General features: G+C 47.0%; 1 protein-coding gene across 2 annotated transcripts in view; it reads left to right on the forward strand.

Moving 5' to 3' along the window:
* Positions 1-14,141, forward strand: part of LOC119963842 (RING finger protein 145-like) — a 37,105-nt gene extending 22,964 nt beyond the window's left edge. For both annotated transcript variants that reach the window (XM_038793184.1, XM_038793185.1), the window contains 4 exons: positions 1,467-1,649; positions 2,289-2,436; positions 5,779-6,135; positions 10,979-14,141. In XM_038793184.1, coding sequence (XP_038649112.1) covers positions 1,467-1,649; positions 2,289-2,436; positions 5,779-6,135; positions 10,979-11,665 — 1,375 coding nt within the window. In that variant the 3' untranslated portion in view covers positions 11,666-14,141. The remainder of the gene's footprint in view (positions 1-1,466; positions 1,650-2,288; positions 2,437-5,778; positions 6,136-10,978) is intronic.
* The last annotated feature ends 1,964 nt before the right edge of the window (positions 14,142-16,105 follow it).

Genomic DNA, 16,105 nt, shown 5'->3' on the forward strand with positions numbered 1-16,105 from the left:
TCAGCGGCATAGCCTCAGAGTAAGGGATCTGCCTGTAGGACTGAGGTGTGACATGTTTTCACTCCGAGACTTTGTGAACCTTTGGAATTCTCCACCCCGGACGGTTGTGGTTCAGGGGGATGAGGGGAGGGTGTTGTAGATGGAGAGAGAGAGAGAATTCGGAGTTCAGGTAGTAGTTCGCTGTCTTGTGAGGAAAGGTTGAGCAGGTTGGGCCTGTATTCATTGGAGGAATGAAAGGTGACCATTTGAAACATTCATTGGTTAGACCACATTTGGAATATTGTGTTCAGTTATGGGCACCTTATTTAAGGAAGGATGTTAAAGCCCTGGAGAGAGCACAGAGGCGATTTACTGGAATGATACCAAGAATGAGGAATTTTAGATACGAGGAAAGATTAGAGAAATTGGGCTGGTTCTCCTTGGAGCAGAGAAGATTAAGAGGCAACTTTATTGAGGTGTTCAAAATTCTGAACAATTTTGACAGGGTGAAGAAGGATATTCTGTTTCCACTCGTTGGTATGTCAGTGACTTGGGGTCACAATTTCAAGATGGTCAGCAAGAGAGCTGGGAGTGTACTGAGGAGAAACCTCTTTACTCAGAGTTGTTGGGGTTTGGAATGCTCTGCCTGGGAGAGTAGTGGAGGTGGATTCCATAAGAGGTTTCAAAAGAGAGCTGATATATATTTGAACGTGCTGAATTTAGAGGGCTACGGAGATGAGGCTGGGGAATGGGACGAGCTAGGTTGCTCTTTTGGAAGCCGATGCAGACACGATGGACTGAATGGCCTCCTGTAACGTTCTACATAAGATTCTGAGGGGGTTTGACGGGTTGGACGCTGAAAAGATTTTTGTTTTCATTTTTGTGGAATGTTGTCACCTTCGACTCAGCTAGCATTTATAGCCCATCTCTAATAGCCCTCTAGGATGTATGCCCTCGTGGGGTAATTAAATTCAGGGGGGCACAGTTTAAAGAAAATGAGTTTCCCATTTAAGATAAATAAGAAGAAATTCCTTCTTGTTAAAAGGTGAAGCAGATTCGGGGAGGCTGAATGGCCTACTTCTCAGTCCGACGTTCTTAAATCAGTCTTTTGAATTCTCTTTTCCAGAGAGGAGTGGAGGCTGGGTCGTTGAGAATAGTCAAAGCTGAGTTAGACAGATTTTGAATTGACTAGGAACTCAACAGTTAAGGGGGAGGAGAGGCAAGAAAATGGCGCTGAGGCCTGAATAAAATCAGCCACGATCGTATTGAATGGTGGAGCTGGCTTGATGGGATGAGTGGCCTCCGACTATCTCTGACCTCCTTTGACTTAACTATCCTATCTCCGGGAGGCAGATTACGTGGGAGAGAATGAAGGAAGTGCTTAGTTTCAGCATTTCCTGTTAATATCGCACCTTGCATATTGAAAATGATAATTGCGCACAGAAGGGTGATGCTTTTTGCTCACTGTCGTTTTATTCTCTGCGCAGAGGTGTGACGGAAGGCGTGACCTTTCTGCTGTTGGCCCTGCAGACGGACCTGATCAATCTGCACGTTCTGCAGCGCACCTTCCTAATCAGCATCATCCTCTTCATCATACTGGCCTCCATTCTGCAGTCGATGCTGGAAATCACCGACCCCATTGTCCTTGCGCTGGGCGCTTCCAGAAACAGGTGAGTGAGATTGGAGGGCGGGGTGGACCCCCTCCGGCATTCTCTTCTCGACTTTCTCCCCACTTGAGCTACGGCGGACTTTGGATCCCGATGACCTCCCTGAATCTCTTCCCAAACGCCTATTATTCTTCATTGAGCGCGGATGGCGATCGGGAAGCTGGTTGACCACTAGAGGCATCACAACGGAACCTGATTTCCCCCGCCCGGGTCTGTTGTTTTCTGTCGGGCTGTTGGGGAGTTGTTGTGTACTGGTCAGAAGTTTGACTTGTTCACCCTATGGGGAGGGGGATCTCCACTCGGGAACGCTTTGGGCAGTCTCATTTCCCCCAGTCTCGGTGAGGGATTGGGGGGCAGTTGGCCATGCTTTTCAGTCTCCCCAGGGGTGCGGAGGGGGGAATGGAGTGGGTGGGGAGGGAGGGGGGGGGGGGGGGAAGGTTGTGCTCTTTGGGGGCGCATGGGCGCGCTCCCCAATCTCCCCCAGGAAGCGATCTTCCTCTGGAACTAGTTCACAATTCCCAGTTGTGGGCTGTGATATGAATGAAGTTTAATGAGGCCAATCACCTGTTTCTGACTGGAATTTGTTATTTTTCCCCCTTTTTGTGTTTCCGCCCCCCCCCCCCCCCCCCCCCCCCCCCTCAGGATTTTATGGAAGCATTTCCGTGCCGTCACTATGTGCCTTTTCCTGTTGATGTTTCCCAGTTTCATGGCCTACAGGATTGCACAATTCTTCGAGATGGACTTCTGGCTCCTGATCATCATCTCCAGCAGTGCCCTGACCTCTCTCCAGGTGGGTGGGGGTCAAAGGGCCTGTTGGTATATATTAATAAGCGGGGCTTGGGTACTCGGGACACAATCTTCAACTTTTATAGATGACAGAAAACATAGAAATGTCGTCAATAATGAGGAGGTTGGCAGTAGACTTGAGGAAGACAGGGACAGGCTGGTGGAATGGGCAGGCACAGGACAGATGTGGAGGACTGTGACGTGACCATGCTTGAAAGGGTGAGGAGAAGCAACATCAAATATCTGGTATAATTTTAAAGACCGCACAGTAGCAGCGAGATCTGGAGGGTATACGCAAATGTTGGCAAGGTAGAGGAACGAGATAGAGTCACAGAGTGCAAAAGCAAGGAAGCTATGGTGAACTTTACCAATCCCTGGCTAGGCCTCAGCTAGCTTACTGTCTCTAATTCTAGGGATCGCTCTTTGGGAAGGCCTTGGAGAGGATAAGGAGGGGGGATTTACTCAAATGGTGCCAGGGACGAGGGGCTTCAGTAATGTGGAGAGAGAGTGGAGAAGCTGGGATTGTTCTCCTTCGAGCAGAGTAGGTTTAACGGGGAGATTTAATCGAAGTGTTCTTCTTTATTCTGTCAGAATAAATAAGGAGCAACTTTTTGCAGTGAAAGAAAACTTGGTAACCAGAAGAGACAGATTTAAGGCCATTTGGATATGAACCAGAGGAGAGATGAGAGTTTTTTAACCTAACTACTTCTGCTGTTCTGAAATGTGCTCCCTGAAAGTATGATGGAAAGAGATTCAACAGCAACGTCTGTAAGGCAGTTTAATGGGTTCTTGAAGGGTCAAGCTTTTCTGGGGTTGGGGTGAAAGAGCAGGGGATATTCGGGCCAATTGGATTGCTTTTTCAAAGAGCCAGTGCACACCCAAATGGGCCAAATGGCCATCCACTGTGCTGGAACGTTCTCAATAAGTACATTTGTGCGGTTGTTTGCGAGGTGTGGGGTTGTGGTTTGTACCGAGCGCTGACTGCAGTCAAACATCAAGCTGCAAGTTCGGGTCGTGCCTGTAACAAGTGAGCAGAAGGAAGGCTCTTGATACATGGTTGAGGAGCTACAGTGATCACTCCAAATGGCAAGCAAATCCGTATCGGGAATGGTATGGGATTACTCCTCATTCCTAATGTATGTTTCTCACTAGCCTCGTGCAGACAGGGTGACATGGACACCAGGATAAGGTCTGTCATTACGAGCTATAATCCTTCCCACTTAGTTCCAAGCAGCACTAATGGGAACATCGCTGAAGACCTTTACACAACAACAGGAAGTGATGAAAAAAGCTAATGGAATGTTGGCCTTTATCTGAAGTGCAATGGAAGGCTATTGGGAAGGAAGCGATGTTTCACTATTAAGTAACCTTGGTCAGACTGAGGGGCATTGTGTTGAACTCTAGGCACCATATATGAGGATGATGCATTAGTCTTGGAGAGTGTACAGTGGAAAATCAAACCCCATGCTGTACCTGTCCCGGGAGTTTTGATGGAGATAGAGGGAGCTTTACTCTGTATCTAACCCCGTGCTGTACCTGTCCTGGGAGTGTTTGATGGAGATAGTATAGAGGGAGCTTTACTCTGTATCTAACTCTGTGCTGTACCTATCCTGGGAGTGTTTGATGGAGATAGTATAGAGGGTGCTTTACTCTGTATCTAACCCTGTGCTGTACCTGTCCTGGGAGTGTTGATGAAGACAATGTAGAGGGAGATTTACTCTGTATCTAACCCTGGGTATACCTGTCCTGGGAGTGTTTGATGGCAAGGTGCGAGAAAGGAATTTTAATAAGTAGGAATATGCTGTTGAATGTAACAATAATAATTTTTATTATTGTCACAAGTAGGCTTACATTAACACTGCAATAATGTTACTGTGAAAAGCCCCTGGTAGCCACATTCCGGCACCTGTTCGGGTACACAGAGGGAGAATTCAGAATGTCGAATTCACCTAACAGCACGTCTTTCGGGACTTGTGGGAGGAAACCGGAGCACCCGGGAGGAAACCCACGCAGACGCGGAGAATATGCAGACTCTGCACAGTCAGTGATCCAAACTGGGGCCCTGGCGCTGTGAAGCAACAGGGCTAACCACTGTGCTACCTTGCTGCCCATGTTCTGAATGTGTGTAGCAAGGGAATGTGAAGCATCGATAGATTCTCCTATCTTGGATGTCAAGGTGGCAGAGGGGTAAAGGCATCATCTGACACGCACTTAGAGAGATTAATGAACAAAGAATCAACATGTAATCAGTGGCTGGATGTAGTAACAGCATAGTATGTGTTAGATAAGCTTGCTCTTGTACTTATAAATTGTATATGGGCAGTAATGTAATGGCATATTGTAACTAGTACACCAGAGGAGTAGGCCATTCGGCCCCTTGATCTAATTATCTACTCAACTCAAACCTTCCACTTTCTCCTTATCCCTTGATTCCCAAAAACCTGTCAGTCGTGAATATGCTCGGTGACTGAGCAGCCACAACACTCAGGTAGAAGATTAAAAGATTCATAACCCTTTGAGTGAAGAAACTTCTCCTCCTCTCAGTCCTAGATCCGTGTGCTGAGACTATGACCCTTAGTTTCGAACTCTCCAGCCAAGGGAAACAGCCTCTTCGTGTCTGTCACTGTAAATTCTATCCATTCCAATGAGACCTTCCACCTCCTGTTCTTCTAAACTGCAGACACTATGGGTACAGGATGGTGTTAGTGGGATGAGATTAGCCTTAGAAAGATGCAGTGCCGTGGTGACCCTGAGATTGCGTCTTGTTCAGGTAGGCGAGAGCAGTACAGACGGTATGCTTTCGACACAACTCTGATTGGGGGTAACTTTTTGTACCAATCTCATGGGCACTGCACGTAATGGGTTGGATTAACATTTTGATTAATAAAAGATATTCATCAGCATTACCAGCCCTTCAAACTAGTCCGAAGGACAAGGACAAATGATGAATCCTAAGAGGCCAACAGTGTTGGCACACAATGGTGTGGCACAGGCGGCATAGTGGCTCTGCTGCCTCACAGCGCCAGGGTTCATTTCCGGCCTTGGGTGACTGTGTGGAGTTTGTGCGTTCTCCCCGTGTCTGCGTGGATTTCTGCCGGGTGCTCCGGTTTCCTCCCACAGTCCAAAGGTATGCATCTTAGGTGGATTGGCCCTTAATTGTCCAATGGTGTGCAGGTTAGGTGGGGTTACGGGGATAGGGTGGGGGAGTGAGGCCTCGGTCGGGTGCTCTGTCAGAGGGTCGCTGCAGACTCGATGGGCCGAATAGCCTCCTGCAGTGTGGAGATTCTATGGTTCTGTGGTCGCTCTCCAATAACGAAATGCTATGCCTGAAACTCTCCCTTTCCAGGTGACTGGGACTCTCTTCATCTACGGGCTTTTTGTGACGGAGGACCTGAGGAGGGAGGCTATCGAGAACCTGGAGGACATCATCTACTATATAAACAGCTCATGCCGCGTCCTGGAGTTCCTTGTGGCTGTGTGCGTGGTGGCTTATGGTGCAGTGGAGTCCATCTTCGGCGAGTGGAACTGGATGGGGGCCTCTGTCATCGTCGTCCACTCTTACTTCAACGTCTGGCTGCGAGCCCGTGCTGGCTGGAACAGCTTCTTTCTCCGCAGGGAGGCAGCCAAGAAGATCGACTCGCTGCCCCGTGCCACCAAGCAGCAGGTCCAGGACTATGCTGACGTCTGTGCCATTTGTTATCAGGTGCGGTCTCCCTCTGAGTATATTCCCTGTTGTTATGTTACGAAATATGGTACACAGCAAGACACCACAAATAGCAATGGGATAATGATCAGATGATTTTCTTGGTGGTGTGGGGGAGGGGAGGGGGTGGGTGGGTATGGGTGTGAGTGGGTATGGGTGTGAGTGTGACATCTTACCTGAAAATGCACTTCATAAGGGGCAGCGGCATAATGATATTCTCACTGGACTAGTAATCCAGAGGCTCAGGGTAATGCACTGGAGATCCAGGTCCCCGAATCCCACCATGGTAGTTGGTGAAATTTGAATTCCGTAAAAATCTGGGATTAAAAGTCCAACGATGATCATGACGCCATTGTCAATTGACGTAAAACCCCGGTCTGGTTCATGAATGCCCTTTTAGGGTAAAACAAATCTGTCATCTCTACCTGGTCTGGCCTACATGTGGCTCCAGATCCACAGCAATGTGGTTGACTCACAAATGCCCTCGATTCAAGGGCAGTTTGGGATGCTTGTCCTGCCATGAATGAGTTTAAATAAAAAAGGGAAGGCAGTGTAGCATTCCCTCAGTACCGCACTGGGAGTGTGGAGCTGGACGATTGTGCTGAAGGAGTGGGATTTGAACCCACAGCCATCTGACTCTGAGGTGAGAGTGCTGCCAAGTGGAATCACAGCTGGCACCGATAGGGTGCAATGTTGGCACAGTGGGTTGGATATCTTTCACCTCTTGGAAGTGTTGGTTGCGCGGGTCAGATAGATAGATAGATAGATAGAGAAATACAGCACAGAACAGGCCCTTCGGCCCACGATGTTGTGCCGAACTTTTGTCCTAGGTTAATCATAGAATTTTGGACACTAAGGGCAATTTTTCATGGCCAATCCACCCAACCTGCACATCTTTGGACTTCAAATCAGAGTTCAAATGTAGCTCAGATTGACGGTTCTAAGATGTCACGTTGGCCGTGAAAGTCCTTTGTGAAAGGAGGTTGGACCTCTCTCTGGGAGGAAGCCTTCTGAAGTGGGCAAGCCAGTCCCTGTTGTCGAGGAATGGGTAGTATATGCCAGCTTTGCCAACCACTTTCACATCATTAATTTGTCAATTCTCGGGAAGTTTTAAGAGATGGGATGGCCAGGAATATCGATGTGGGAGGCAAAGCCACACGCTACACTTCCTGCACAGTGTTCTTGGATCCTAAATGTGCCGTCCTTTACTACGTTTAGTCCTCAAATCTTCCCTCTTTCCTTTCCAACAACCTGGAGACCTTTAAATCTCAAATTTTGTGTTGCTTTATTTTGTTAGTTATTAAAAGTCTAAAATCACAAAGACATTCTGAGAATGCTGTGCCAATGGATTTCAATGTAGCCAATTATGAAGCCAGTCACATGGACACTGGAAGGAATGAGCAGGTAATTTTCTCAATGGTGATAGCTAGAAAGGGTGGCGATTCGAGGAGACTGGAGGGAGGGGTGGGGTGCCAGGAGACTGAGGCATTTGGATCAGTAAAATGTCATGAAGAGATACAGAAAATAATCAAAAAGGCTAATGGGAAGTTGACCTTCATATCTCGAGGACTGGACTACAAGTCATGCTTCCGCTGTACATAGGCCTAGTTCGTCCACTCCTTTTGTTTTAGACTTTCATGGGCATTGCTGACGAGGCCACCATTTGCCGTCCATCCCTAATTGCCCTTAAACTGATTGGCTTACGAGGCCATTTTAGCAAACAGTTAAGAGTTAACCACATTGCTGAGAGTCTGGAATCACTTGTAGGTCAGACCAGATGAGGACAGCAGTTTTCCTTTCCTAAAAGATAAATAATACCAGAAGGTGCAGGAGCAGAAGAAGGCTATTTGTCCCTTTGAGTCTGCTCCGCTATTCGATGAGATCATGACTGATGTGATAATTCTCAACTCCACTTTCCTGCCTTATCCCCATAACTCTTGATTCCCTTACTGATTATCTCAGCCTTGAACAACTTAATGACCCAGCCTCTACAGCTCTCATCAGTAAAGAATTCCACAAGTTTGCTACCCTCGAAGAAGATATTCCTCTTCATCTCCGTCTGGTTTAGCACACTGGTTTGGGCTGGTTTAGCACACTGGGCTAAATTGCTGGCTTTTAAAGCAGACCAAGGCAGGCCAGCAGCACGGTTCGATTCCTGTATCAACCTCCCCGAACAGGCGCGGAATGTGGCGACTTTTCACAATAATGTTATTTGAAGCCTACTCGTGACAATAAGCAATTTTCATTTCATTTCTTAAATGGGTGCCCTTGCTCTTAGATTATGCCCTTTGGTCCTCCCCCACAAGGAGAAACAACACCTCAGCTATTACCCTGTCAAGCCCCCTGAGCATCCTATGTGTCTCACTAAAGTCGCCTCTCATTCTTCTAAACTCACCGGCCCAACCTACTCAGCCTCTACTCCTAAGAAACCCGTCCATACCCGGGGTCAACCGAGTGAACCTTCTCTGGACTGTCCCCAATGCCAGTATCTTTCCTTGGATAAGGGGACCAAAAATGTTCACAGTATTCCAGGCATGGTCTAATTTTATACTCTATTCCCTTTGAAATAAAGGCCAACATTCCATTTGCTTCCCATATTGTGAACTTGCATGCTAGCTTTTTTGTGATTTGTGCACAAGGACTCCCAAATCCCTCTGTGTTGCAGCTTTTTGCAGTCTTTTTCCATTTAAGTAATATTCAGCTCCTTTTTCCTTCCTACCAAAGTACATAACTTCACTTTACATTTATATTCCATCTGCCAGGTTTATGCCCACCCACAGCTCCAGGGTCCCAGGTTCGATTCCCGGCGTGGGTCACTGTGCGGAGTCTGCACACGTTCTCCCCGTGTGTGCGCGGGTTTCCTCCGGGTGCTCCGGTTTCCTCCCACAGTCCAAAGATGTGCAAGTTAGGTGGATTGACCATGCCAAATTGCCCTTAATGGCCAAACAAAAGGTTAGGTGGGGCTACTGGGTTACGGGGATAGGGTGGAGGTGTGGTCTTAGGTAGGGTGCTCTTTCCAAGCGCCGGTGCAGACTTGATGGGCCGAATGGCCTCCTTCTGCACTGTAAATTCTATGATTCCATGTCGACTCTGTGTCATCTTCACCACTTGCCTTCCCGCCTTTTTTGTGTCATCCGCAAAATTGGCAATTGTACTTTTGTTTCCCTCACATTGTAAATAATTGTGGCCCCAGCACTAATCCCTACGGCACTGCATTAGTTACAGGTTGCCATGTTTCTGTCTTCTATCAGTTAGCGAATCCTCTATCTATGCTAATATATTACCCCAAACACTATGGACTCTATCTTATTATTTTGTGCAGTTCCTTATTGAACACATTTTGGAATTCCAAGTATATTACATCTCCTGGTTCCCCTTTATCTATCCTGCTCGTTACCATGAGCCATGCTGACTCCGTTTGACTATATTATGTATTTTTAAACGGTCTGCAATTAGTGAAATAGGATATCTGTGAACCAGGTGGGTTTTTACAACAATTGGTGATGGTTAAATGGTCACCATTCCTGAAACTAGCTTTCAATTCCAGATTTATCAATTGAATTTAATTCCACCAGCTGCCTTGAAGGGATTCAAACCCATGCCCCCCAGAGAATTCTCCATGGCCTCTGGTTTACTCGTCCAGTGACCATCTCCTTCCACTTGAAATACCGGGAGCAGCTCAGTGCACCGTAGGAATGTAGGAGCAGGAGTAGGCCTGTTCTGCCATTCAATATGATCATGGCTGATCCGGCTGTGGTCTCAAGGCCACTTTCCTGTCTGCTCCCCTGTAACCTTTCACTCCTTTGTTGATTGGAAAGCTGTCCAACTCTGCCTTGAATAGGTTCAATGGACAAACCGCCACTGATCTGAGGATGAGAATTCCACAGACTGACTAACCTCCGACAGAAGATAGAAAGGCCTCATCTCAACCTTAAATGGGAGGCCGCCCTACCCAAGCCCACACCACCACCCTATCCCCGTAACCCCACCCATCCCTTTTGGACACCAAGTGCAATTCAGCATGGCCAGTCCACCTAACCTGCACATTTTCGGACTGTGGGAGGAAACCCACGCAGACACGGGGAGAACGTGCAGACTCCGCACAGACAGTGACCCAAGCCGGGAATCGAACCTGGGACCCTGGGGCTGTTGAAGCAACTGCGCTAAATCACTCTACTACCGTGCTGCCCATGTTAATTTTAAGGTTTCGGTGTTTAATTCTATTCAGGGTGATGGGTATTTATTGGGAATTCAGTCAGAATCATATAGAGTGCAGGAGGAGGCCATTTTGCCCATTGAGTCTGCACCAGCCCTCCGAAAGAGCATCCCACCTAGATCCACTCCCCGGCCCCATCCTCGTACCCCAATGCTTATCTAGGAGTAGACGGAAATTGGCTGTTAGACTGGAGATGCACGATATGTAAGGTGCGTGGCTAAGATAGGAAACAGTTCCTCAGGATATAGACATTCAAGTTTTAGTTCTGGCTTGCGCTGTCTAGCTTTCTAAACTGCATTAGCAGGGCCTCAAAGGGTTAAATTGCAAGGAGAGATTACACAAATGGTTGTTGTGGTCTCTGGAAGGTTAAAGGAGGATTTGGTTGAGGTTTTCAGGATATTAAGGGTCAACAGAGAGAAACTATTTCTGCTGCTTGGGAAATCTAAAGTAGCTCTCAAACAAGGTCTTTGCGGTGAAGGTTCTCCCACAGACTTTTGAACTCTTATAGGATGTGGGCATCGCCAGCTAGGCCAGCATTTTTATCCTTCAGGAGGTGAGCCTTTGCATCTATGGTTGCGATATGTTTGTTTGCCCCCTGTGATTTTGTTTTTTTTTTCCCCCCCTCAGGCCATGAGAACAGCTGTTATAACTGTGTGCGGACATTATTACCACTCTTCCTGCCTCCGACGGTGGCTCTATGTGCAAAAGACCTGTCCCATGTGCCACCAACTCATCAAGCCATCACCCCCCCCACCAGAACTTCCCGAGCAGGCCAGGGAAGAGGAGCAGGCTCGTGATCAGCAACAGACCCTCCCAGGAGACGACGATTCAACGGGTGTTGCTGCACCTTCCGGAGGGGATGAGGAGCAAACTGAGGCGGCAGGCTTCGGGCCTAGTTCTACTGAAGTCGGGAAACTGCAATGTGACTGTCGGGAGAATTCAACGTGCCAACACCAAGGCCAGGAATCTAAGCACAGGACAGAACCCGGAGAAGCTGGGGAAGGTGGGGCTTTCGGAATTCCAGAATTGGAAGAAAATAAACCCGCGGAGGAAAGGGACTCTGTAGAAAATGCAATGGCAAAAGAGAGCCCTGACTGCGACAAGACTCTTTCCGAAGAGTTAGCCCCCAAACCTCGCATAAATGGAGACAACAAAATGGACGCTCTGTGCAGTGGGTCACCAAATGTCGATCAGGGACTTAAACAATCTCCAGACATAACAGGAACACCAACAGGGAGCAGGGAATCTTTACCGTTTTCCGAAACGAACAATCCCTCAGGAATAGCATTCACCTTACAGGATGAGGAGAGTTGACCATGCTAAGACTTGGAAAATGAGGGAGAAAATAAAAAGATATGAACCATGTTACTGTTAAAACACAATTGGCTTATGTTGACAATCAGACCGTGCATATCATATATATCTATATAATTATTTCAGTTTGACCATAATTTACTGGCAGCCATTTTGGAAGTCACTTGTTTTCACAGAAGTCAGGGAGAAAAAGTGGCCAAAGTTGAGCCGATCTATCCATGGCCTCAGTTAAACCTGACACATTGAGTGTTGGTTCTTATCCAGTGATCATATTTCACCCAGGTTGCTGTTGTGTAGAGCTTTACTGGTAGCACCACATAAGGAGCCTGAGCTACCCAGGAATCACAAAGTGAAAATAGATGTCCCTCTCTGCCGCCACGTTTTTAAAAAAAAACTGTTCATGGGTTATAAGCATCATTGGCTAGGCCAACATTTATGGCTCAGCACTAATGGTGTTTGTGATGGTGATGGCGAGCCGCCACCACGAACTGCTGCAGGTGTAGGTACATCCAGAGTGCTGTTAGGAAGGGAATTGAAGGACTTTGATCCAGTGACAATGAAGGAACGATGTGATAGGTCTAAGTCAGGATGACGTGCAGTTTGGGTGGGAATTTGGAGGTGGTGGTGTTCCCACCCATTTCCAGCCATTGTCCTCAGTGGGAGAGGTCGTGGAGTTTGGGAGGTACTGGTGAAGGAGCCTTGGCGAATTGCTGCAGTGCATCTTGTAGATAGTACACACCACCACCTCATTTTTCTTCGGTTCCAGCATCTCCTGCCCATCGATGCACGGTCCCATCTTAACGTATCTCAGGGCAACCAGACTTACCTCTACTAAAATGGGAATCTGAATTACAAGCAGGAAATACCTCGCTCAATTTCTCTCAATAAATCGTTTCAAGTGGATGACCCTTGTTCAGAACTGATTAACAGGTTAACTGATTAATATCCGGTTACGGGATGTGGGGGAGGGGGGGGGGGCAGCATTTATTGCCCATCCCTAGTTGCCCCTGAGAAGGTAGAGATGAGCTACCTTCTGGAACCACTAAGCACAACGGCAGAGACAGTGAAGGAGGAGAGGACAGCACAAAAGGAAAATTATGACAGGGTTGGAGGAGGTGTAAATAGTAACAGCAGAATCGTGTTCTTACTACCTGCAAACATGGAAGCAAATGGTTGTGACCTCAAATTATTGAACTGAGTGTTGAATCCAGAGAGAAGCAGAGTACCTGATCAATACGTGATGTGTGAAATGAAAATCGCTTATTGTCACAAGTAGACTTCAACTGAAGTTACTGTGAAAAGCCCCTAGTCGCCACATTCCGGCACCTGTTCGGGGAGGCTGGTACGGGAATTGAACTGTGCTGCTGGCCTGCCTGGGTCTGCTTTCAAAGCCAGCGGTTTAGCCCTGTGCTAAACCAGCCCCTAGTGTGTCCCCTGAGTTCCTATTGAAACAGAGCAGGGGTGGGTGCGTTGTCGACACCCAATTTCTGCCCCCAAGCCTCAACTCTTTGAACGTCATTCCTCCACCCTCATGCCACCTATCTTTTTTTCTCTTTCCCCGCCGCCCCCCCCACCCACACACACACACACACACACACACGCAAAGTTAGAGACTCTCTGGAAACAGGAACAGAAGCAGACCCCTCAAGGCTGCTCTGCCATTCAATCCAATCCTGGCTGATTTGTGTTTGACCTCTGCCCTGGCTCTGTAACCCTCAGCAGCCCCATCAGACCAAAGGAAAAGATGTTATTAGTCTCAGATTGCCCATTTGCAATTGAACCCATGGCCCCGACCAGGCGCTGGTCCAGAGAGTTGTCTCTTGAGCCTTCGGAAATGGTGAATATAACCGATGAATCGTCGGGTCGCTGCTGTGAGCAACTCTTGGAGAAAAATCATTTTTATAAAAAAACAACATATTTTTTCATTTTCTTTGGCCGATCATTTCTCACCATGATGAGGAACATTTGAATGACAAGTTGAAAATTACCCCAACAGGTTCAACCCATTTGATCCTTCCGCAGGTAGAAAGAGCTTGGGTTGGGGGAAGCAGGGGAGGAAGAGATGGTGTGCTTTGCGGGTCCACTTGTGTATCTCCCGTGGCACCATCCAGATGGCTAAAGGGAAAATGGAGGCAATGGCCAATGAAAATCCAGGAATCTCAAGTTGTTTGACATCCAGGTTCAGCTCAGGGAGGGCCGGGAGTTGCCTCGTTACAATTGATTTTTGAGAGGCAGTAGTTGACCCAATATTTACTGACGTACGCCAGAATTGTGCCTTTGTATTGTTGATGTTCTCCTCTCAATCGGTATGTCTTGTACTCTGCATGTTTTAATGTTTTACATGAATGTTTTGATCTATGCATGTTTTTGGGGAGTCGAATTGAACTTGAAATTTATTTTATTCTTGCTGAAGTTCTGGCTGTGCTTATTCCTCCTGCTTCTACAATTAAATTATACCAGTGACTACACCTCAAAATGTATTCCAGCGTGTGTGAGGACATCTCAAAGTCACCGACGGTTTGAATTAGGAGGACGGTTTACATAAACGCGGCTACTTTTCCCCGATCGGCGATTCAAGGGGTAATCTGATTGAGGCTTTAAAATGTTTTGATTGGGTGGGATAGATGGGGAGAAATTATTCTCTCTGACACGGAATTAAGAAGGAAGGAAGTAATTTTAAAATCCGAGCTGAAGTGCTCAGGTGTAACGTCAGGAAGCACTTCACTCAAAAGTGTTGTGGTAAAACAACTTACCCTTCATGTCCTGTTCAGAAATGAATATCTGTGAAAGCTGAGATGAATGCTGGGATAGCCATCCCAGTACTATCCTTGGCCAAGGATCCCATCGCGCTTTTATAGCATTGGCTAAATTTCCCATCATGCCTAGAAAGACCTCTTGTCTATTCCAAAGCTATGAATGGACATTTTAGTATCAATCTTACTTTGTGTTCCATTTGGTTAGCCCACTTAAAAGTCTAGAGGGCATCTGATGTGATGACCAATATGCTGGCCAATACTTATTGCCGGCTGATCTCAGTCAAGGAAACTGGTCATTATTTCATTGCTGTTTGTGGGAGCTTGCTGTGTGTAAATTCGCTGCCATTAGTATCCAGAAATCTTATCGCTTCCTGCCTTGATCATGCTCCATGACTGAGCTACCACAGCCCTCCAGGGCAAAGAATTGCAAAGATTCACCAGCCTCCTGAGTGAAGAAATTCATCCTCATCTTGGTCTTAAATGGCCTGCCCCTTATCCGGTCAATTTGTCCTTTGGTTCTTGACCTCCCCAGCTATAGGGGAAACTGCCTTTCTGCATCTGCCCTGTCTCAGCCCTATAAGATTTTCCGTTAAATTCAATGAGATTGTGTCACGTTCTTCTAAATGCCAAAGAATACAGATCCAGTCTTGTAATCTCTCATTGCCACCCCAGGTATCATAAGAACTAGGAGCAGGAGTAGGCCATCCGGTCCCTCGAGCCTGCTCCGCCATTCAATGAGATCATGGCTGATCTTTTGTGGACTCAGCTCCACTTTCCTGCCAGAACACCATAACCCTTAATCCCTTTATTCTTCAAAAAACTATCTATCTTTATCTTAAAAACATTTAATGAAGGAGCCTCAACTGCTTTACTGGGCAAGGAAATCCATTGATTCACAACCCTTTGGGTGAAGAAGTTCCTCCTAAACTCAGTCCTAAATCTATTTCCCCTTATTTTGAGGCTATGCCCCCTAGTTCTGCTGTCACCCGCCAGTGGAAACAACCTGCCCGCATCTATCCTATCTATTACCTTCATAATTTTATATGTTTCTATACGATCCCCCCTCATCCTTCTAAATTCCAACGAGTACAGTCCCAGTCTACTCAACCTCTCCTCATAATCCAACCCCATCAGCTCTGGGATTAATCAAGTGAATCTCCTCTGCACACCCTCCAGCGCCAGTACATCCTTTCTCAGGTAAGGAGACCAAAACTGAACACAATACTCCAGGTATGGCCTCACTAAGTTTGATGAACTTCTGCTGCACTCCCACTGTGACACGTATATCTATCTTTCCTTCGATAATGGGGTGAAACTGCACTCAATACTCCGGGTGCGGACTCATCAGGGCTCTATATAATTGAAGCAAGGTTTATTTACTCAAGTACTCAATTTGTCTTGCGATAAAGGCCACCATACCATTTGCCTTTCTAATTGCTTGCTGCATCCTTATGTTAACTTCCACGTTGTCATGTGAAAAAAAATGAAATGAAAAGCGCTTATTGTCACGAGTAGGCTTCAAATGAAGTTACTGTGAAAAGCCCCTAGTCGCCACATTCCGGCGACTGTTCGGGGAGGCTGTTACGGGAATTGAACCATGCTGCTGGCCTGCTTGGTCTGCTTTCAAAGCCAGTGAATTAGCCCTGTGCTAAACAGGAGAGTACCTTTAAGAAATGGGTGTTTA

The sequence above is a fragment of the Scyliorhinus canicula genome, chromosome 3, assembly GCF_902713615.1.
Source record: "Scyliorhinus canicula chromosome 3, sScyCan1.1, whole genome shotgun sequence".
Classification (NCBI taxonomy): Eukaryota; Metazoa; Chordata; class Chondrichthyes; order Carcharhiniformes; family Scyliorhinidae; genus Scyliorhinus; species Scyliorhinus canicula.